This window comes from Symphalangus syndactylus, chromosome 17 (assembly GCF_028878055.3).
Source record: "Symphalangus syndactylus isolate Jambi chromosome 17, NHGRI_mSymSyn1-v2.1_pri, whole genome shotgun sequence".
NCBI classification, from domain to species: Eukaryota; Metazoa; Chordata; class Mammalia; order Primates; family Hylobatidae; genus Symphalangus; species Symphalangus syndactylus.
In genome coordinates this window covers 72,632,821-72,657,304 of record NC_072439.2, presented here as the reverse complement: position 1 = coordinate 72,657,304, position 24,484 = coordinate 72,632,821, and the positions used below count along the sequence as shown (strand labels likewise).

The 24,484-nt window shown below is 37.9% G+C and overlaps 1 protein-coding gene and 1 long non-coding RNA gene across 4 annotated transcripts in view; one reads left to right on the top strand and one right to left on the bottom strand.

Annotated features, from left to right (window-relative positions):
- The window catches only part of LOC134733071 (uncharacterized), a 207,727-nt gene that overhangs the window by 88,500 nt on the left and 94,743 nt on the right, over positions 1-24,484 (bottom strand). The gene's annotated exons all lie outside the window — the stretch shown is intronic.
- Positions 1,913-24,484, top strand: part of SLC2A2 (solute carrier family 2 member 2) — a 30,433-nt gene continuing 7,861 nt past the window's right edge. The window contains exons 1-7 of one of the 2 annotated variants that reach the window (XM_063621637.1): positions 1,913-1,980; positions 9,980-10,072; positions 13,936-14,198; positions 18,566-18,690; positions 21,381-21,496; positions 22,477-22,639; positions 23,132-23,319. In XM_063621637.1, coding sequence (XP_063477707.1) covers positions 1,966-1,980; positions 9,980-10,072; positions 13,936-14,198; positions 18,566-18,690; positions 21,381-21,496; positions 22,477-22,639; positions 23,132-23,319 — 963 coding nt within the window. In that variant the 5' untranslated portion in view covers positions 1,913-1,965. Of the gene's footprint in view, positions 1,981-9,979; positions 10,073-13,935; positions 14,199-18,565; positions 18,691-21,380; positions 21,497-22,476; positions 22,640-23,131; positions 23,320-24,484 lie in introns of those variants that run through there. The other variant, XM_063621638.1, reaches the window with a different exon arrangement.

The window sequence follows — 24,484 nt, the reverse complement described above, 5'->3', positions numbered from 1 at the left end:
TAAATGAATCGCACCCCTTCCCTGCACGGAGATAAAGTTTTAGCACATCCCAGATGGTACAGAGATTACTCATTCATTTCTGAGAAAGAGCAGAACCACAGAGGCCTTGGCTGAACCTGAGGAAACTGATCAGGGTGCCCCGAAGGCCCGCTAGTGAATGGCGGGTCGTTCTCCCAATGGGAGAAGAGAACGGTTTCCTGCCGCCGTGCTCCGCGCCGGCCGGGGCTGAGCACAAGAAGTTAAAGGCTCACTGGCCGCCCGCGTACTCAAGGCAAATTCCGTTTCTGAAAAGGCAGGTTCAAAAGACAAAGGTTGGTAAACCACACCGGTATCATTTATGACGCGGCACAGAGACGCTTTCCCGCAGAATGTCATGTCACTGGCAAATGCCACGGAACCGCTCCTGACTGTGGACCGCTCTGGCAATTGGGCGTGCTCATCACCAGCCAAAACTGATGCGGAAAGTCAGCGTGGCTACCTGGGCGCTTTAAAGTCTGACTTCAAAGCTGCTCCCCAAAGCTTGGCACTATGACACAGAGCACCTTATGTTATGACTAAACGAGTTAATCCATGTCAAGTGCTGAGAGCAGCACCTGGCACCCGGCAAGACCTCAGTAAAGATTAACCATCGTTACTATTCATATGTGCTCACGCTCTTCCACTAAGAAATTACTGTATTGTGTCTGCATTACATATGTCTCATCTTATATGTTATAAACACCTAGCAAGAGGAGGCTGTGACTTATTTATCTCAGTCGTCTCAGAGCATGGAACTGCGCTGGGCTCAGTAAAAGTTTGTGGTTTGAATTGAATTCTCTTCTCAAACCAAACATTTCAGGTGTGTCACCTTGCAGAGGTGACAGAAATGAAAACAGAGTGGCAAAATAAAAAGGTGAAATCTGAATCTCCTCTAATCCTTCATTTTCTCACCCTGTTTCTTCATAACACCCCTCATTCTGTTGCTGCTTGTTACACTTTTGTTCTGCTGGGAACTGGTTCCATTTGAGCCTCAGTGGAATCTGTGGCCCCAGTTGCCATGCACACTTAAAGCTCAATAAATTTGATATCTCCTGAACCCCCACAGGGTTTGGATATCATAAGGGATACTTAGGCCCAAGATCAAGCCATATGAGCAGATTTATTTGAGAACTCTGCATTAAAGCCTCCAGCAAGTGCTTCTTGACATACATGAAGCAATAATAATAACAGTAATAACAGCCATTTGCTAAGTACTTATTATATGTTGAGACTATGCCAAACACTTTCACATATTATCTCATTTAATCCACTCAACAAAACGTGTGTTATTTCTATTCTATCAGGCAAAAATAAAAAACTAATCAGAGAAAAGTCACAGTGAGCCACTTGCTTAAGGTTATACTCCCCAGTAAAATGTTGAGATTCAAACCCAAGTCCCTAATGATCCAAAGCTCATCCAGGTAACCAGCAAGTCAACAATGGTCTCTGGCCACACAGCCCAGCTCTACACAGAAACACCACAGCACTAATTCTCTGTGGAGCAGAGTGCAGTGTGCCTCCCAACACAGCACGGCAGCTCAGCATATCTCATCTTCTATAAAAGACTCCAAAGATTTCTCTTTTCACCAGCTCCCAATTACTGCCACATAACACATGCCTTGAAATGTGATTGCCCCTGGTTTGTAACTTATGCCTAAGGGACCTGCTCCCATTTTCTTTCCTAGTGGAACAAAGGCATTGAAGCCACAGGCTGCTGAGGCAAAGCACTTATTGATTAGATTCCCATCAATATTCAGCTGCTGCTGAGAAGATTAGACTTGGACTCTTAGGTCTGGGTAGCCCAACTCCTCCCTCTCCTTGCTCCTCCTCCTGCAATGCATAACTAGGCCTAGGCAGAGCTGCGAATAAACAGGCAGGAGCTAGTCAGGTGCATGTGCCACACTCACACAAGACCTGGAATTGACAGGAGGACTCCCAACTAGTACAATGACAGAAGATAAGGTAAAGCAGCATTATATTCATTTCAAGTCTGATTTTCAGGAGATAGTTAGGGGAATACATTCAAGTCATATAGAGAATTTGGGGGAGGTTGGGTGTAGCTACCAGAGATCAAAATTAATTATCTTTACTTTGCCAAATGAAAAACTGTTTCTTATTCAGTAATTGGGGTTTTAAGGATTTTTGCTGTTAACTGACTAGTCTGCATAAGTTTTTTCAAGTAATTGTGCATAACCATATTACTAAAGAAATATATCCCCTCCTAACCAAAAAAAAGAAAAAAAAAAGGGCAGATTGACCTAAATTTAATCATGAAAACTCAGCGGGAATCTTCAGAAACGTCAGTGCAGGAGAGACAAAAGAGGTAGAAGGGTTGTTCTAGATTAAAAGAGATTAAGACAAACTGACAACCAAATGTAATAAATGATTTAGATTGTGGAAGGAAGAAAAAAACAGCAATAAGGGAACTATGGAGACAGTTGGGAAATTTTAAATACAGGCTGCATCTTAAGTAATATTACTGTATCAGTGTCACACTCTTGGATATAATAATGGTATCTAATTATGTAGGAGGATGTCTTTGTTCTTTGTACATGCTAAAGTATTTACGGGTGAAATGACACAAATATCTACAGCTTATTTGTAAATGGTTCAGCCAAAACAACACACACACAAACAAATACAGAGTGAGAGTTAAACAAATATGGTGAATGTTAACCAGTGGTGAATAAAGGCGAAGGTTATGGAATGATCACTGCACTACTGTTTCAACTTCTCTCTAGATATGATACTTTAAAAAAAAAAAACTTGAAAATATAAAGTGTCCTTGCTCCCTTATATGTGGTTCTTAAATAAACTCACCCACCCCTGTACACACAATATATAAGTTAATCAATCTGTGCCCTCTAGAGTCTCACCTTTAAGTTCTGATCTGGTGCAACTTACTCTGCTGAACATTCCTTCATGTCATTAGATGGCATGGTTAGCAGCACTGGCTTGGGAGTCAGCCAGACTTGGATCTGGGTTCTAGCAATGCCACTAACCTGCTGTGAGGCCTGGGTTAAGTTATTTAACTGAGCTTTGGGTTTTCTCTATTGTGAGAAAACAAGAACATACTGGGATACAATATACCTTTTTTATAGGCAAAGAAACTTGGGCTCAGTGATATAATATGGGATATTCGGGGATTATACTAGTACTTTAGAGTTCGAGAGTAATTAAATGAGATGATATTAGAGAGGCTTAGACAACAAACATTTTAATGTTAATAGTTATATAATTATTAAGTGTTAAATACATATTATATAAATAGTATTTATACATTAATTATAAAATATAAATTATATTATAAACAATTTAAATACATATTATATAAACACTGTTTTATATTTAAAGTTAAATAAACACTATATAAACACTATATAGTGTTTATATAAACACTGTGTTTTATATTTAAAGTTAAATAAACACTATATAAACACTATTTATATAGTGTTTATATAATATGTATTTAAAGAATAATTAGCACATCATGATTTCATGAGTATTATAGCCCAGGATAAAGCTAAAGTAGTTAGAACTTTAAGGTCAATATAAAGACAAACATTAAGTTAACAACTACATAGATGGTATGCAGATTTGGCAAAATTCATGAAGGTAGTAATCAAATAACTAAAGTTTGAAAGCTACTGCAAAAAGGAAGGTAATGTGCTTAACACAGTGTCTGGCACATAGCAGATGTTCAAGCTTCATTCAAAACTATCATCAATTTTCTTAGGGGCTTTTGAAATTATGTTGTAGATCTTTTCTTGATAACCAAGGAACTGCCTAACAATGGAACCCAGAAAGAATGAGAACTGAGATAGTGCAATGTTTTTCAGCTTTGTGAATCTATCCAGACACTGAAAGAAGTAGGATAAGCAAGGAACTGGGGTCAAGAGACCTGAGTTGTCACTCCGAATATGTCCAAAACGCTCATAGAAATCAGACAAATGACATAAACAACTTGGCCTGTGAAACCTCAGTTTCTACAACTGAAGAATGGAGGAATTAGACAAGAATCCATTGCTCTCTAAGGTCTCTTTCAACTTAAAAATTCTGTGACTCAATAAGCCCCTGGCTTTTTCCAAAGTTGCATGCAAGATCACCTTTGGTTTAGCTTTTGGAGACATGTAGTTTAAAGAAAAGGGTATAAGCTTCTCCTCCCTACCTAGTCAATCAGTAGTTGCTGGAAAAATCGCTCTTTAGGTTAGCAGTGGTGTTTAAGACCATCAGCTCTGGGTTCCCACACTAGAGTATCTGTCACTAGCTGTGTGGTGTTAGGCATGCTCCTTAATCCTCTCTGATCCCTGGCTTCCTCACCTCTAAAATAGGAATAATTTCACGTACTTTGTAGTATTGCAAAGAGTATTGGTAAAGTATGAAACACTGACACATGGCTGTTTGACAAAATAAATGAATGAGATGATAAAGATATGATTAAAGATGCATTTGTTCTGTAGCCCTTTTACTGTTTATAGGAAGACCACATTATTTATCTCAGTTTTTACAGTAATCCTGTGCATTAACTAGTTTTATACCCATTTTATAGGCAAAGAAACTTAGGCTCAGTGACGTTAGGAGCCTAGCTGTGACTCTTTTGGAGCTTTTCTGATTCCCACATCTATTTGTTTTTTCTAATAGACCCTATATGACTTATAAGCCACAATATTAACACTACATTCTGTTTTATGTTGAAGTTCAGCCATTTGCTTATTCTACCCTTCCACATTTGTCCAGCAGCATATTTTAAATTGGATATGGAATCTAGTTTCTCTAACTTAAAATTATTAAGCTCCTAATGAAGGCAGCATTTTTTAAAGTGCAAGCTGAACACCTCATAGCCTATGAAGAAGTTAAGAGAAAAGGCTTGAAGATCTTCTGCACTTACTAGGTATGTGGCCTTTGGACAAGCTGTTTACTCTTTCCATGTGAGTTGCCCCATATATGAAATGATAATAATAATTCCTACCTACAGGGTTGTTGAGAAAACAGGCAAACCATCTAGAACCTCAGAACTTGGACAGGTTAAGATCCTCTCTAATTTCTTGCTATTTTCAGTAGCACTTATGTACTTTTTCTTGTGTCAACTTCTTGGACATTAGAGTGGACGGGGCTTATTAAGACTTGGTCGTTTTTGGAAATTTCCCCTTAGAAACAAAACCTCCTTTGACCAAGTCTAGAGCCAAGCCACATACAAGGCTGACTATAAACATTACTTCTTTTCATTTCACAACATTGGAGAAAGAAAAGGCGAAGGAGTGGGAGCCATTTTAACATGGAGTTCAGAGAGGGGAATTAAACCTGAAAATAAAAAATAAAGAAAAAGAAAGCAAAAGGAAATGCCATTAAACAGTTTCAGAGATTTTGATATTTGGGATGATCACTTTTGTTGGAAATTCTCAGAAATTCAAATGACCTGCTTAAAATGGATGAGATTGCTCCTTATCTAGCCAACCTGGTAAAATTCTATCTTGAGGAGTTAAAATAAGGAACTGCAGGCCCTGGGGTGGCAGGACCACAGCCAATCCTCAAAAAGAAACCAGGAAGGCCAGAGGATAAGGACTTTAATAACACGCTAAGATTTCTAAACGTTTAAAAACTCTCCTATCTCCTTCATAGTTGCTATTTGTGTTATTCTAATAAAATGAGAAACTGATCTTAGAGGCAGCTCCAGAATTTCTACAGTAAGGACTTAGAACAATTTGATTGGAAAGAAATAGGATGGGAGATCCAGCATCTTTAAAAATTAGCTTTCATTTTTGTCAAAGTAATGTGGGACTTTGTGACTTAGGCTGTGTATGTAAAGTGACAGGGGAGTACATCTGCTGCAGCTATCACTATCACCTCAACTTCAATTTCTGTGTTGCCCCTGCTCACCATTATCATGGCTACTGATTGGACTCTTAATATAAGGAGAAATAAATTATATGTTTGTATGGTAGAGGGACAGGGAGAGAACCCCCAGAGAGCAGAAATCCAGGGATGAAGTTGGAGGTGGCAGTCACTAAGAAACCAAGTGCCACAGAAGAAAATGCAGGGATGAGATTGAGGAAGTATATTGTGGTCTTGGGCTTGGTGGTGGGAAGACCCTGAGGTTCCTCTTCAGCTCAGCTACAGAGGAACAATTGAGTAGGCTTTGCCTTTTTGGACTTTTGTCCAGAGACCTCACCAAAAGTTTCTACTGGTAGGTGGGGGAAAAGGGATTTGTGTGGTAGGTGGTGGGAAAATGTGGTTGAGATTTCTGGGTGTTTGAAGCCAAACAGCTAAACACCTACAAGTGGTAAATTCTGTGGATATGTATGCTCTTAGCTTTTTTAATTTATAAAGATTATGGTCCTAGATTTTTCAGATGTGCTTGGCTTTTGAATGTCTGTATCTGACTAATGAGGGATGCAAAATAACCAAGAAGTTAAAAGCATAAGATCTGGAACCAAGTCACTGTTCTTTAATTTACTAGCTGTGAGATGTTAAACTAATCTAGTTATCTATAAAATGGGGACATTAATGATGCTGCCATGAAGACTGTGGTAGACAGAATAATCGTCCTCCAAAGAAGTCCACAGCTTCATTGCCAGAACCTGGGAATATCTTGCCTTATGTGGCAAAAGATTTTACAGATGAGATTAAGGTAATAGACCTAGAGATGAGATTTTCCTGGATTACCCTGATGGGTCAAATCTAATCCTATGAATTCTTAACAGGGAAGAACTTTCCCAGCTACTTGTCAGTGCCAGAAAGATGTAACATGAGAAGGATCTGACCTGCCCATTACTGGCTATAAAGATGAAAGATACCAGTAGCAAGGAAATTTGGTGGCATCTAGAGCTGGGAATGGCCCTTAGTTTATAACCAGGGCAAAACGACAGACTTTAGACCTATAACCAAGAGGAACTGAATTCCATCATCAACCCAAATTTTCTCCAACAGCCTCCAGAAAGGAACACAGCCTACCAACAACCTGATTTTAGTCCAGTGATACTTATACCAGACTTCCCATCTATAGATGTTTTTTGTTGTTGTAGAGATGGGGATCTCGCTATGCTGCCCAGGCTGGTCTTGAACTCTTGGCCTCAAGCAATCCTCCAGCCTCAGCCTCCCAAACGCTGGGATTATAGGCATGAGCTGCTGTGCTTGGCTATACCTTAAGATAAATAAATTTGTGTTGTTTAAGCTGCTGCACTGGTGATAATTTGTTATGGTAGCAATAGAAAACTAATACAAGAAGTAAATGAGATAATCCACATAGTGAACAGGCATGCAGTAAGCATAAGTAGTATTAGGCTTTGAATCTGTTTGTGTTGCATCTCACATCAGATTGTCCTGGTTTTAGTGATGGAGAGTATGAGGGAAGTGGGTTAAAGCCCTCCCAGGGTACTCCTTATCCCATCACTTCTGACAATGGCTACCACCTGTAAAAAGGATGAAAATCCCTATCCTTGGAAATAGCTTGAGGGGAAAAAAGATTTGAGGAGAAACCTCTAAGTAAATAAAATCCCATCTTAGCTTTGGCTATCTAAGCCACTGAGTTTTAGATGTCGAGTTACATTTTAGATTTTAAATTCAAAATCTTTCATACTCCCATAGACCATATATCATATAGTGTGTGTATGCATTTTATGTATAATATATATAATTCACGTGTAATAAACATAAAATGTTAATATATCTTATATGTAAGATATAAATGATATATATATGTGATAAATATCAGATGTAAATGATATATAAATATATAAAATAAATATACATATATATTTTGAGATAGGGTCTTGCTTTGTCACCCAGGCTGGAGTACAGTGGTGCAATCACAGCTCACTGCAGCATTGACCTCCTGGGCTCAAGCAATCCTCCCACCTCAGCCTCCTGAGTAGCTGGGACTACAGGCATACATCACCATGTCCTGCTAATCTTTGTATTTTTTTGTAGAGATGAGGTCTTGCTATGCTACCCAGGCTGGTCTCAAACTCTTAGGCTCAAGCCATCTGCCCACCTCAGTCCCTCAAAGTGCTGGGATTACAGGTGTGAGCCACTATGCCTGGCCAATTTATATCTAATAAACATATTATACAATACTATATATCACATATATATTATTCTTTTGGGCAATATATATGTATCATATAACCGTATCTTTTGGGTCAACTTTGAAGTCCTTTCTTTCAGAGAAAGAAGTGTTAGGAGGGAAAGTCTGTATAGATACCCCCTATATTAGTGAAAGGGGTGGAGGCTTTGTAAACCTACAGATTCCCTATCCCCACCCCAGAGATTCTAATCCAGTAGAAGATCTGGGACTGTCTCCAAGAAGCTACATGTGTAACAGGCTCTCCAAGTAGGGTCTGGTTTTAGACCCACTGGACTAAATAATTTCAAGGGCTCCCAGGATGGTTCTGTGATAATACTTTGCGAAATTTCTGATCTCTAGCTTTTTAGGGTAATGAGGGGTCCTGGCTAATTTGCTATTCTTTATACTGGGGCTTTATACCAGGGTAGGGAGATTTACTATCACCCCATAATTTAGAGAAAAACTGAAGCTCCTATAAGGGAAGTGGCTTGGGTCACATACCCACTAAGAGTGAGAACTGGAATCCATGTTGATGTGACTCATTCATTTACACAACAAAGTTCCTAACTATATCCCAAGCTTTATAAAAATTTAAATTACGTAAATGTACATGAAATGTCTTCCTTATGAAATGTCTAATCATATGAATACATGAAAAAATTTCCTTCACTCTCCTTCTCCAACCTCACATTCCTCCTCAATGACCATCAACTCATTTGTTCTTCAAGAAAACATTCTATGAATTATATACATCATACACAAATCAAATAACTGATTTTTTAAATCAAACTCATGTTTAAGCCTTTAAAAAACATTAGATTACGTAACTTCCTTCGCCACTTAAAAATAAGTCAGTACACATGATCATATTATTCCTTTTAACTGCTGCATAGCATATTACATGTATCTGACGTATGTATTATGATGTATCTGAATCTATTTGACTATTTCCCATTGAACGATGTTTGGGTTCTTTCTACAATGTTGCTATCACATGCACAAAAAAATGCTACACTAAGTATCTGTATGCATGATGTGATTTCTCCAAGATAGTTAAGCCATGTAAATATGAGTTCGAGGGGACGAATGTTCTGCCCCTTTTCTACACAGTTTCACTGTAGCTACATGGAGTTGGGGGGTTGGGGAGAAAATAATGGTCCTTATCCTACAACTCTAGGCTGAACTAGATGCAAATCCTGAAAAGTACCCTTCCCTAGATGTTGATGCAGAACATGATAAAGACTAGCTAATGCCTCTTATATGAGTATTTTTGTCACCATGGCAACGTCCAAAAGAGCTCCCCATCTCTTTATTACTGGTGTCCTATTTTACTGCTCCCAATGATATAACAGCTCTATCTTGGCAGCTCCCTTCCATCAGCAGCTATTCTAGTTCTCAGTCCTGATTCTGAATAATAAATAAATAAATATATATAAATACATATATATCAACAAATATATATATATATATATATATATAGATAGATAACAAAGTTTGGATTTTCTGCATGATGACTATTTGGGTGGATTTTTTTAATCAAGTAATTTCAACCATTTTTCTCATATATTTTATGCATCCCTATTCTGGTATCTGGTGAATAGACAGGAGAGGTATGTTATTCTCATATACATATATGGAAAAGAATGTTTGTTTCCTCCCCTGGAAGGAGCTGTCCCAAAGTTCTTTGAGTTTTAGCAGCATAGGGGAAATGATGAATGGCTCTCACATTCTTGTATGAACAACACCTGCCAGCCTGGAGCACAGGGCATACTGCAAATCGATATTGAGGGGAAAGAACCAGCCTGTGGAGCCTGTAAGAAGTTCAAGCTGCAGCCTGACAGAAAGATGGGAAACTAAAATTGCCTGGTGTTTCCCTGCCCTGTGTTTCGCCCCCTGCAGGTCACTGGGACCCTAGTTTTCACTGTCATCACCGCTGTGCTGGGTTCCTTCCAGTTTGGATATGACATTGGTGTGATCAATGCACCTCAACAGGCAAGTGAAATATGTACAAGTTCTCTTTTTGGCAAGTTCTGTCAGTGATAGATATCATATGTTCCTCATACACAGAGATAGAGGGTGCCCACGTGGGAGACACAAGGCCATCCTGGCCTGTCAGGTACGATGTGCACTGTTCCAAAGCTGATAACTTGGCCTTGACTCCTCAATTAACAATCGCAGTGGGGAAAAAAAAAAGGAGGCAATAAATAATTCTTAATCTCTGACTCTGCTGTTTGCTGAGCTCACAGAAAACTCCAGGCAGAATATATGTGCTGAAGGATACTTTAAAAAAAAAAAAAAAAAAAAAAAGCTTATTGCGACATTCATTCAGAGATCTCAGCCATACATGAATGAAAAGTGCCAGGGAATAAGGATATGTTTCACTCAGGGCACATTTTTTGAGCACCTGCTTATTTGCATCAGGTACTTTAACATATGATCTCCCCAAGTGTATCCTCTCAACAACCTTATTATGCCCATTTCCAGTCTACATTAAAACCTTAAGAAGCCCTAAACTAAAAGAGATTATGGTCCTTCCCCCACCATTCCTGTCTCCCATAGGTGACGCAAAGTAAAATAATGTAAAACTTTAGAATAATATTCAAGAAGTTCAACAAAGTTTGGATTTTCTCCATGATGACTCCTTGGGTGAATTTTTAATCAAGTTATTTCAACCATTTTTCTCATCTATTTCATGCATCCCTATTTTGGCATTCAGTGAATACATGGGAGAGGTGTGTTACTCTCAGCTCCCATAGCCCGTAAGTCGGGGAACCAGGACTTCATTCCCCTCTGCTCTAACTCAGACTGTGAGGTCATTGAGGGCAAGACTGATGAATTGTTCCTCTTCCTATCACTGGTGCCAAGCACAGTAGTTGGCATAAAGAAGGTACTCAATAAAGAGGAGTGAATTAATGAAAGAGAGAGAAGAGGAACCTGGGGAAGAAGTGGCATAAAGTGAAGGTACAAACATTTTTTGGGTGCCTTCTGTAAGTCCATTATATTTCCTCTGCATCTTTTAGAACATTGGGCCCCAAGGAAAATGAAAGATACTGCAGGGTGTGGATATGTGAAATATGTGCTGACCATAATCCATCACCTGAAAAGGGCTGCTTCCTGCTGAAAGACATGCTCCGATTAGGTGCTACAATCGTCAGGAGCACGGCTCCTGATGGCAGGCCTGGTGGCAGGCTGAGAGATCCAGGGCATAGTGCCGGGGGTCAAGAGACAAGGGTGATATCTCTTTTGTGTGGGTGATGACAACACATGCCAATTTAGCAGGTTTCCTGGAATTTAACATCATTTAACAATTTAACATTCAACATCACCATGACTTGATTAATACAGCTCCTTCTCTTTTTGTGGAAGACCTTATCACATCATTAATTAAACCATCCCTGGCTGGGCACAGTGGCTCACTCCTGCAATCCCAGCACTTTGGGAGGCTGAAGCTGGCGAATCACCTGAGGTCGGGAGTTCAAGACCAGCCTGACCAACATGGAGAAACCCTGTCTCTACTAAAAATACAAAATTACCTGGGCATGGTGGCACATGCCTGTAATCCCATCTACTCGGGAGGCTGAGGCAAGAGAATCGCTCGAACCCGGGAGACAGAGGTTGCGATGAGCTGAGATTGCACCATTGCACTCCAGCCTGGGCAACAAGAGCAAAACTCCATCTCAAAAAAAAAAAAAAAGGAAAAATTAAACCATCCCCTACAGTCTTAGAGGGAAGCTTAGGCTAAGGTTTCACCTCCTTCAGTCCAAGTCCCAGAGCCAGAGCTGAAAACAGTAATCCCCATACTGGCATCCAGGTTAGTGCTCTCTATATATAGGCCCTTCCTTTTGTGTTTAAAGAGCTGCTGAAACAGCTCTTTAAATAATCATTAAATAAGAATAATTTTTTTAAGCCCTTTATTTTTTATCATCTGAATGACATTTGGGATTATTTGAAAGGATTGTAAAATCACACTTTTGTATGGTTATGAAAATTACACATGCCTACTGAAGACAGTATTAGAAAAAAAAAGACCCATAATTATTCTACCAGAATAAGCAAACTGCTGAGAACATTTTGGATATTTCCTTCAGCTTTTTTTTTCTATGCGTATTATCCACATAAGGCAGCCTTCTAGTGGGGCAAATGTTTTTGTTTTAGTTTTTTGAGACAAAGTCTCACTCTGTCACCCAGGCTGGAGATTTTCACTTCAACCCTGCCTCCTGAGTTCAAACAATTCTCCTGCCTCAGCCTCCTGAGTAGCTGAGATTACAGGCTCCAGCCACAATGCCTGGCTAATTTATGGTATTTTTAGTACAGAAAGGGTTTCACCACGTTGGCCAGGCTGGTCTCGAACTCCTGACCTCAAGTGATCCGCCCACCTCGGCCTCCCAAAGTGCTAGATTACAGGCATGAGCTACGGCACCGGGTCTGAGGCGAATGTCTTGATCAGACTTCTCTTATAAGAGGATGCTCAATTCTTCCCCTCACTCAGCTGGCATTACCAAATAGGCCTTTGCCCATAACTAGTAACCCAGAGCAGCTACATTCCAGGTCCTTTTCAGAGAGTACCCTCCCAGCTCACTGATGCTAAATAGTGACCAAATCACCATTGAGAGGAATGACATGGGAGGAAGATGGCCTCGTCTTCCTCCCATGTCCTATAATTCATCTGAATTATATGAAGCACATCACAAAATATGGCTCCATGAAATTTAGTTTTCAATGTTGTTCATTTTGTTACACACTTAACTCTATGAGGACCCACAGGAGAAACTTCCTTCAGGTCTCAATACCTTCTCAAGGGCCACTAAGTTATTGTTATCTTAGGAATTCATCAATAATATACCCGGTTGTTTTCCTCTCTTTGCCCTGGTAGCTAGGAAGTTTACTGGTAAATTTATAGCTCACTTCCAACAAAGATACACCACCTAGTGTTTGAATTCTGTATGCTAACTTTATTTTTGACCCTCATCTTAACTTTCCTAGTCTTTTTTCTTATATCCACTTTTATGATTCTGTTAAAATATGTGTATAAGTCAATTTAAATCCTGCTATGCAGAAGTAACACTAGCATGAAAATATATCTTTTTAGCCTGCAGAATATATATATATTTTTTGAGACAAGGTCTTACTTTCTCACCCAGGCTGGAGTGCAATGGCTCCAACTTGACCCACTGCAGCCTCAACCTCCCAGGCTCAAGCAGTTTTCCCGCTTCAGCCCCCACAAGTAGCTGGGACTACAGGCATGTGCCACCACCATGCCTGGGTAATTTTTAGTATTCTTCGTAGAGACAGGGTTTCACTATGTTGCCCAGCCTGGTCTCAAACTCCTGAGCTCAAGCAATCCACCCACATCGGCCTCCCAAAGTGCTGGGATTATAAGTGTGAGCCACCACGCCTGGCCTAGCCTGCAGAATAGTTTCAATTTCAATAGTTGCCAATATTTAAAACTTGAAAAAATTTACATAAAAACTCAGATTTCTGACTTTCTGTTAAAAAATTAAAGGTCATCCAACACCAGTTTCACGTTTGCAGCTTCCTCCTGCTCTCCAGTTCCACAATCCTGACCATTCCCTATTAGTCCCAAATAGTAGAAAATGTATTTTAGTCCCCTAGTCATCAAAGTATTACATGTTCCCTTCTTTTATTTGTTCCTGCCTGGTTCTTGTTGGCAATGGAATTTATAACCTTTGTTTTATAGGATATGGCCAACTGTAAACAAATCTATCCATGTTTATATGTATATAAAACACACAATTGAGATGGTACTATTTAAACACATAACAAACACTTTAAAGACAAAAACAAAAATACATAGAATGTTTGAAATAGTAAAGCTATTTTTCTTTATCTCCTAGATAATAATATCTCACTATAGACATGTTTTGGGTGTTCCACCGGATGACCGAAAAGCTATCAACAACTATGTTATCAACAGTACAGATGAACTGCCCACAATCTCATACTCAATGAACCCAAAACCAACCCCTTGGGCTGAGGAAGAGACTGTGGCAGCTGCTCAACTAATCACCATGCTCTGGTCCCTGTCTGTATCCAGCTTTGCAGTTGGTGGAATGATTGCATCATTCTTTGGTGGGTGGCTTGGGGACACACTTGGAAGGTAGGCAAATTTCATAAATAAGCATAAACAGAAACTTTCATATTTTCATTTTCCTAACATTTGTTTAGAAAAATATTATCTTTCTTCTTGTGGAATAGCTTTAGAGTTGTTTTTTCAACTCATGACCCTATGAGGCATATCAGTGTTAGATCAAATCAATGAAAAAAGCTGTTGCGACAGTTTGGTTAATTGTTCAGACATTTATACCAAACATGAGTTTTGTGTGTATTTCCAGATAATTGCTTTGATCCTCTAGCTTTGTAAGTTATATACTAGGAGACCACTACACAAACGGTTAACTCAGGAACTCAGCAGAAGAGACTGATTAGAGTTTTTAACCTGGGAGTCCATTGTTTGCTTCACCAAATCACACTATGTCTCAAACATTCAGTTTTTCCTTTTTAAATTAGAATTTGGCATTCGGATCAGTCAAGTCCAAAGGTTCAGTCAACATCCCCAATCCCAATTGCCCAATGTATTTGTTATGCGGTTTCTGGCTGCTGGTACTGCTTGCTATCTCAAAGCCCCGACCAGAGATGAAGCAAGAGATACCTCCATTTATCACTTGGGTTTCTGTTACGTTTTTTGGATTAAAAATATCAGTGGAACTCCTTTACCCTCAAATTTTACTTATTCATGCAACGTACTACAGCTGTTAGGATTTCCCATCCTATATAAGGAGGAGATAAAACCAGAATATCAAATGATTATTTTTTAGATTTTCTCCTATTTGAGCCCACCTTTGTGCATTAACTTTTTTTCTCATGATAAAAATAATATATGAAAAATTTAGAAAGTGAAAATGCCTTTAAAGATGTAAATAACAATTTAGGCAAATAGTTTAATGATTCTGGATTACAATTCACTTAGTTTTTTCAATTCCTATTATAAATTATAATTTTTAGCTCTCTGGCTATTAAAATTCTGATAACTCTCCCTCTTATACTGGAGCTTTTATATAATAGGACTATAAGTTTTCTTAACTACAATATTGTGGTAACCTGTTTTATTATTATTTTTATTTGAAATGGAGTTTTCTCCACCATGAAAGACAGTGGTCAATTTCTTATATTTTAATCAACTTGTTGATGTTCAGTTGAACTTTAAATAAGAATCTGTAAAATACAGATTAATAAACTGAATTTCATCATTTAAAAAAATTCAAAAATAATTTCAATGTGTATCAAGTTGGTTTAAGTAGTAAATGGAGAATTCTCTAGATTAATTATTTATTGCTAAAGTAAATTATTTCCTAGCAAGTGGGCTCAGACAAAAGGAAAAAGGAAAAATAATTTTTAAAAAATTTTAAATAAATCAAATTAAGCAAAATTAAATTACGTTCTAAAATATGCACAAATCATTTAGCAACTACTGATATTTTATACTACTTCTCATTCCTGAAGAAAAAATGTAAACCCTGGTTGCCCCGATTTAGAGGTAAGATTTTGACGAGTTCAGTGACTTAACCTAAAACATTTAATTAGTGTTAACATTTAATTAACACTTAATGGAGCCAATATACAAATCCTCTGAAGTCTTAGGATTTGGCATCAACAATGGTAATACCCCAAAACAATGTCAAATGACCATGTATCAAATGACCTATGGTAAACAAAAAGTGAGGCTTCTCCTAGCTTTTAGTAATAAAATGATCCCCCTTGAAAAGATCCCAAAAGTTCATAACTTCAACATCAAAATTAAGACAAAGTTATCAGTATCCCCCATAAAATTATCTTTCTAGAGAGATTCATTGAGAAGTGACATGATTTTCATTATTACCCGTGTCATTTATCCATCAGTCAAAAGTAAATAAATAAAAATGTAATTCTTCCATTATTGCCTTTTTAAAAAAAAAAATGTTTCCTTGCAATTGTGTAATAGTCAACTGATGTCTGTGGCCACCATTTTATAGTTTTGGGTTTGCAAGGCCAATTTTTCCAACCTGTGCATTTACAGTTTAATTACCAGGGTTGGTAGAGAAAACTATGGTCTGTGCAATCCACACTACCATGAGTAAAGGAAGCGATGCATAGCCTGCCTTTGAAGGCATGCATTCTTTTCCATCAAAAATGGAACTCATTAAAATGAAGCATTACCCTTTGGTTTCACACAGATCAAGTCCAAGATCTGTCACTTAATGGCTGTATGAAAATGAGCAAGCTATTAGGTTCTCTAAGATGTTTTCCTCCCGTCTGCAATGTGAAAACAAAAATAATACCTACTTCATGGCATTATTGTGAGGATTTAATGAGAACAAATATAAAAGGTTTAAAACAATGCCTGACATTTATTAAGCAAACAGCAAATGTGGCCTCATTTTGATGATGAGGATGACAACAATGACCATGACCACGACAATAATGAGGCCTATACTATCTGAAGTATTTAGAGGCAGATTTTAAGAAATATACTTAGGTAGAATTGTTTCTTTTTCCCTGATTCAGCTATTTCATGTATTTTTAAAATTATTTATTTCTGGCCATTTCTCATATCTGAACAGAAGTTAAAAGAATTTAAATTATATAAAGTGTTCCTGCATCCTTTGGTGGCAGGGAAAGGGGACTTTAGGGCAATCTGGCATCAAAGATTCTTCTAGGCTATTTCTTTTATGACTTTTTATCTTTTTTCCCCTAATAAAAGAGACTATTAGCTAGGTGGTAACAATTTGTTAAGGTCAATTATTGAATTTGCCTGCCCTCTGTCCCTGTGTAGATAAAAAGCATTTCACAATAGTCTAAACTACTAAACACTCCTTAAACTGTTTTTCTACTCTGTAGCTCTGGAGCTAGCCAGCTCTAAATCACTCTGTTTCCCCTATACTCATTTCATATTGCTGCTGTAATGAATTATCCCCAATTTAGTGGCTTAAGACAACACAAATATGTTTCCTTATAGTTTTGGAGGTCAAAAGTCCAAACTCAGTTTTAGTTAGCTAAAGTCAAAATGTCAATAAGGCTGGTTCCTTCTGGAGGCTCTGAGGGAAGAATGCATTCCCTGCCCTTTTCCAGCTTGCAGTGACCAACTATAGTTCTCTGGCTTGTGGCCCCTTCCTCCATCTTTGAAGCACAACATTCTAATCTCTACTTCTGTCATCACATCACCTGCTCCTCTTCTACCTTACTCTTATCAGGACACTTGTGATTACATCATTGGATTCACTCAAATAATTCAACATAATCTCCCCATCTCAAGATTCTCAATCACATCTGCAAAATCTCATTTGCTATGTGAGGTAACATTTATAGAGTCTGGGGATTATGCTGTAGACTGCCAGGGGACATGATTTAGCCTATCACGTGGATGTTAGACAATCACTGCAGTATGTGACTTTATAGTTTTATGCTCCAGAAAAACAAATCTGTTTGGTTGGTGTGAAAGATACTTGCGTGGACAAGGCCCACCTGTCAAAGTTTGAAGCAGTGAAATAGAATATAACAAGGGCGTTTACATTTCTTTTGGCACAAACATTTTCACACCTGTCTACTCAGACATTTATTGGCCTTACCATTATCTGCTTGACTGCAAAAAAGGTTTTCTGTATATCTCGCTTTCCCATTAATTAGAAATCAAAGTAACAGATACCTGCAAATGTTGTCAATTTTCATCTGATTAATTTTGAAAGTGTTTTTGTTGCTATTGTCAGCTCTATTATGTATTTTACATTGGTCACTATTAATTTATAGATTTTGGAAATATGCTGGCATACAATATTAAAATAAGGATAATTATAATTCTCTAGATAAGGCTTAAAAGTATGTTTTAAATTACTTCCAAATAATTTATATAAAAGGAAATTTAACTTTGAAATTTCCTTTCCTATCTAGATCAATTAAAAACCTGTGCCACAGAAAGAAAAAAAAAGTTGAGGTTACAACTACAGAATTGAATGTAGCTATCATCAGACAATTATTCTTTAAAACAATCAACTTAGAGAAAACTTAGTTAACTCTCTGAAAAACTGTCATAAGTGTTATCTTAAGCTAGTCATCACCATGATTGAATCATCTCTATCAAAATGTAGAGATTAGGCTTGAGCCTGGGAGGTCAAGGCTTCAATGAACCATGATGGTGCCTTTGCACTCCAGCCTGAGTGACAGAGCGAGCGAGACCCTGTCTCAAAAGAGAAAAATGTAGAGATCAGGTGGATGCAACCTAGGTTATCCCATCATAAATCTTGCTTATTATTAATACTTTAGTCCATAGATGAGTCAAATTAGCAATCTGGGTTCAAGATTCCCCAACTAGCTTTTACAGCAAAATTAAAATAATTGCTGTTAGGTTAAAAAAAATCTCAACATGCTCTGAAAGCAAATAATTTTAGCAAGTTTTGATGCTGAATTTATATTCCTTGCTTTTTAAACTTTCAGAATCAAAGCCATGTTAGTAGCAAACATTCTTTCATTAGTTGGAGCTCTCTTGATGGGGTTTTCAAAACTGGGACCATCTCATATACTTATAATTGCCGGAAGAAGCATATCAGGACTATATTGTGGTAAGTCTCACACACACACACACACACACACACACACACACACACACACATCCCTACCTTTGTCTGAAAGTAACTCTAAAGGCTGATGCGGTAGCATTCAGGGATATTTTTGAGTTTAGGGTGACATCACAGAGGGAAAGGCAATAGCATAAAGTTGAAATCCTGAATTGGGGGTTTGGGACCAGACTAAGTAGGAATTATGATGCTATCAAGGTTCTTGTCCATGGCAATGACATCATTTCTAGTTGTATGATCACAGACAAATTATTTAACTCTGACTTTCAGTTGCTTCATTTATTAAATGAAGTGGATAATAATATCTACCTTATAGGGTGATTGTGAGAACACATGTAAAACATTCCGCATAGAATCTGACATACAGTAAGCTACCAGTAAATGCTGTTGTTATTACTGCTGTGGTATAGCAGACAGTGGGAGACTGCTATACCACAACCCTTAATTCTGCCCTTATGGACTACCTGGCTGCCATGTCTCCATCTCTTCTATCTGACAAGACCTTAACACTCTGAACCCATCTCTTAGACCACATTCCTCGGCCCTGTATGATTCTAGACATGATCAAGTGAAGCATTACAGTGGTGGTGTCCATAGGGGGAGGGAATCAGAGAGAAGCAGCTGATATTTAGAAGTTCAGAATAAAGGAAGGAGGTTCCTCACACGAACTTTGTTCTGAATAGTGGGAATCGCTAGTTCTTGGAGACAGCTTTTCAAACATCCAGAGGCAACAAATTAGCAGACGTCTGAACAAAGGGAGAATCATTCAATCTCTCTCTAAAACAAATGGCTAAATCTTTAACTTCTGCCAATGAAGCTCTGATTTTGATGGTGCTAGGTTGAGATTTTAACTCATTTTTACAAATTTTAGTTGCCTTTCAAGGCACTTCTATCCATGGGGATGGGGAAGGAGTGGTGAGGACATAAGATTTGTATATAAAAGTATTTTTAACACTTTTACCTACAGAAAAGACTTGAATTCCATGTATCTTCAATAATCAGTTGAAGCAAAAGTCTAAAATACCAAGTTAACAGCCTAATTAAATCTCTTTTTATTATTTTCATTGTTAATACAAATAAGTGAAGATCAGTGTAGCTTTATCAAGGTAAAGAGTCAACCCCAAATGTGGAAAGGGCTTTGGATTCAGAGCAAATAAATTCTAGCACTGTCTCTGCATAGCCTTAAATATTAAACCTGATCCTCAGTTTCTTCTCCCATAAAATGCAGATAATAACACAATGAACGAAGTCCCAAATATGATTTTTCTTTCTTTTCTCTCCATTTAAAAAAATACATGTGAAAAAAATATATAAAATGTTTTTGGTAAAACTGAAAACAAACGCTATAAATATATTGTAAAACAACCTATAACTAGCATAGCCAACCAACTTGTACTCCCCAACCATCTTCTAAAATTATGTTTGGCCCTATTCTGAGCATTAAAGTTTCTAAAAATTACAGGAAATATAATTTGATTTCAAGTTCATGTGACTTCAGACCTGTGAGTTTATCTACATTATTCTGTCTTTCAGGTAGAGTATTAGGTATTACAGAAAGATAGTACAATTTAAAATAGAGCCAAATAAATGATTTTTTTCCTATTTAAGATCAACAGGCTACACATTAAAAGTCACCTGTAAAATTCAGCTGAAATATAGATGCCATATCACACATATAAATGTTCATTTGAGACATTAAGAAGAACTTGAAGTCTTAAAAAATATATTTTGAAAACAATTGTGAAAGCATCTTTTACACAAAGATCATCCATTTCAATTTGATAGGCAGGTAGTTTCTAAGAAGAAGCTTCTGCAAATCCTATTTTTAAATATTTAAGAAAATGCCAAACATTTAATTCAGCCTTGCCTATTGACAGTCTCTGAACTTTTTATTTAGTCAGCAAATGGCTGGACATTCCACCATTTCCAGCATGACTGATTACATGTGCATTTAAGAAAGCTTCAGAAGGCAGAATGACCTAGTGCTTTCAAATGTTTTGTATTCGTTTAAGTACCAAAAGTCTTTCTTCAAATAAAATTTTTTCTGAAGCCTAATATTTGAATAGCATAAAGAAGCTGAGTTTCTCTGGTTTCCAACTGGGGAAGAGTCCTTAAGATCCTTAACCTCTTCCACCTCTCTGCACCTTCCCTCGCCCCTCATCACCGCCTTAACAGTGATTTTGAGGGCGCTCTGCATTGTGGAAATTCAGATAGGGCATGTTGTTCTCACACTAATGCTCTGTTGCTTGTGATCTTTGGCAAGTTGTTTCTCACATCTATCAAGAAGTTGGTGGAGATATGCTCTGATTTCCTTTAATCCCGTGAGCCCTGATTAAGATTATTAAAATATTCTTCAATTTCTTTTCTGAAGATAAGGCATTATGATGTAAGCTAAAAATTAACATGAATTTTAATTAAATAAGATGATGTAATGAAGAACTGCCAAATGCATGACTAAGCATTTCTTTCTATTCATATTTCCAACTACAACTGCATTTGGGGTCATATCAAATATCTCTTGCACAAACTCTGTCTATACCTAGGAACAAGGGTTCATCCTTCCAATGAACTCAGGGAGGGGCTTTCATTCAAGATATATACTGTACTTAAACCAAATTGTTGTTATTGAGATAGTCCTGGTTGCACTTTAACATTTATGTTCATGTTTCATGCAGGGCTAATTTCAGGCCTGGTTCCTATGTATGTCGGTGAAATTGCTCCAACCACTCTCAGGGGCGCACTTGGCACTCTTCATCAGCTGGCCATTGTCACGGGCATTCTTATTAGTCAGGTAAAAACTCCCCATCCTTATCTCCTACTGCACCCATCTACTTCATCCTCTACGGTACCACTACTACTATTGCATCCCCTACTGTACTTCCTCCATCTTCTTCCTCCCTGACTGTCCATTCTCACTGTAGACCAGCACAGAGAGAAAAGCCAGTTCTACCAGTGGTAGCAGAGGTGGTGTAGAGACATAGACTTTTTCGTTCAAAGGTAAATTATTATCACTCCTCACTTTTCCCCTTGGAATTGTTGGTGGGATAGCACTGGAGGTGACCTGGCAAGCCAGGTCTTAACTTCAGAGCTATCCTAGAGTTAAATTATTCCATTTAGATTTCAAGAAATAGAAAACTTCGTGTTTGACTGCCTGGGTTTCCTTTGTTTTGAACATCTTACTTGGGAATCCAATACGTAAGTGATTGCCACAGGAGCTCCTGTTCAACTGAGTCTATCCTTCCCTTCTACCCTATGGTGTCAGAGGGAGTCTGGGACCCCACGCCTACGACAATCCAGAGGGTAGTCTATAAACTATTGCCATAGGAATCGCCAAGATAGTTCTCATCACAGTAATTGTTCTATCTATCAAACCTCTTTCTATTTAAGTTCTGGGTAATGTAAGAAGGAAATATCAAGCAAAGGTCCAAAGCCATGGCTGATTTTAACACAGTGTTATTCTATCTGGTTGCCTGGAGAAAACAGCTATGTGTTGCTTTAGATATCAAGTATGTGTTTTTGTGTAAGCTTGGTTGATTCTCATCCTGACTGCCCAATTGGAGTTAATGAAAACAAACCTAGGTTAATTCCTTATATAACAAATAGTTCCTAATTTAGTTAAAGTGAGACACAATAGTAACAGTTTCCATTTTTACTTGAACCAAAGTTGTCAGAGACTACTATTAAATAGCCAAAGTACTTTTTCAACAAACTGGTGTAAAAGGTAGATCCAAAGTATTATGTAGTTGATACGCTTCCTCCTTGCATTTTCAGATTGTTGGTCTTGAATTTATCTTGGGCAATTATGATCTGTGGCACATCCTGCTTGGCCTGTCTGGTGTGCGAGCCATCCTTCAGTCTCTGCTACTCTTTTTCTGTCCAGAAAGCCCCAGATATCTTTACATCAAGTTAGATGAGGAAGTCAAAGCAAAACAAAGTAAGTCTGTGGATGGTTTTTCTTTCTTCCTATTGTTTCGGCATTATCAGCTAATGTACAACAGTGTATTATATAAAGTAAAACAGTGCCTTCCACATGAAGTTGGTGATTAAATGTAAGAAGAATGTGCAAAATCGCTTTTATATGACTGGCGCATGTCATTTGGCACCCATAGGCATTCACTTAAGCCGAAACCAGAAATCCATATACACGGTATTAGACTCAACCAGAGGTTTCTAAAAGATCCCTCCGGCATTATGCTTCTAACATAATGAGGATCACAGTTTTATTTGTCATAAGATGAAGCCAAATGTTCTAGTTTTCTTTTAAATCAAAGAGCAGGATTTAATTTAACAAAAAAAGAATTTCCAACACCCATGCTATTAAGTAATAGAATGGGGCATGCAGAAATGTAGCTCTTTCATTAACATAAAAATAAATTTCTTTTTGTTTTGACCTGAGTTGTTTCAATCTGATCATTTTCCTGGACAGGCTTGAAAAGACTCAGAGGATATGATGATGTCACCAAAGATATTAATGAAATGAGAAAAGAAAGAGAAGAAGCATCAAGTGAGCAGAAAGTCTCTATAATCCAGCTCTTCACCAATTCCAGCTACCGACAGCCTATTCTAGTGGCACTGATGCTGCACGTGGCTCAGCAATTTTCTGGAATCAATGCAGTAAGTTTAAGAACACCCACTAACTCTTAAGAGCACAGTGAATTAAAATAGGGAAGGCAAGGGGTACAAGTTTAAATAGCTAAAAGATATTTTAAGGTATTGGCATCATAGGTCTTGCTATAACAAACATACATTGAGTGAGCATTAATTTTCATTTTGCTTCAAAAGTTTTCTAAAATTACTTAACATTTTTAAATGTCAATAGTCAATAGTACTATATATTTATTAAGGTGAAGGCAAAAAGCGAAAATCTTAATACATACAAGGAGAATAATTATACAACCCTCCCCCAAAAACTGCAAGGAGCTTCTACAGTTGAGTATTGAATTTAGGATTTTTGGTAGCCCAAGCCAAACAGAGTCAAGGGTTCCCTTTATCTATTTAAATGAAGTATACCAGATAGCCAGGTGCAAAGAGCAGTTTCCTGCCATCCAAGAAACTTTCACTCTATTTGAGGAGATAGCACACAAAATAAATAATAGAGTAAACTGGCATGATATTGGCGACTAAGGACAGTAGACAATACATGATTGAAAAACATACTGAGCATTAAATAGCTAGCTTTTAGGTCTTACATTGAAAGCCCTGCATCATGCAGACCAAGGTGGTTCTACTGACAATTAACTACTAGAGGAAAAAATTAAGCATTTTTTAAGAAACTAGATGAAAAAAAAAAAAAAAAACACCACTTCTCCCCTTTTGTTGCTGTTAAAAATGTAAACTGGACATTTGCTGTAGTGAGCCAATGCCAAATCCACATGGGACACTTTGTGGGTGATTGGGAGATGGGCAAACACTTGGGGGAGGCAAAGGAAGTAATTCCCATCCATTGAAACAAAATGAGACCTGAACCTCACTCCACAAACTCCACTGCGGTCTCCATCCTCCTTTAAGAGGTCCTTGATGTTTATTTTTATTAACACTCTGTATAACTTTGAGGCTCAGAGACCAAAATCATATCTCCCATCTCAGCTCTGTCTGTATATTCAATGGCACAAAATTTAATTTCTCTGAACCTTACTGTTTCAGCTTCCATCCCAGTGCCTGACATAAAGAGGAATCTAGGAAATGTTGAACCTGAGGCTGTTGGGCAGCCTAAAAATGGTGGGACAGTGTGAAGTGTGCTGTAGGCCTGTATGTACTTAACACAATTGGCACAGTCCTC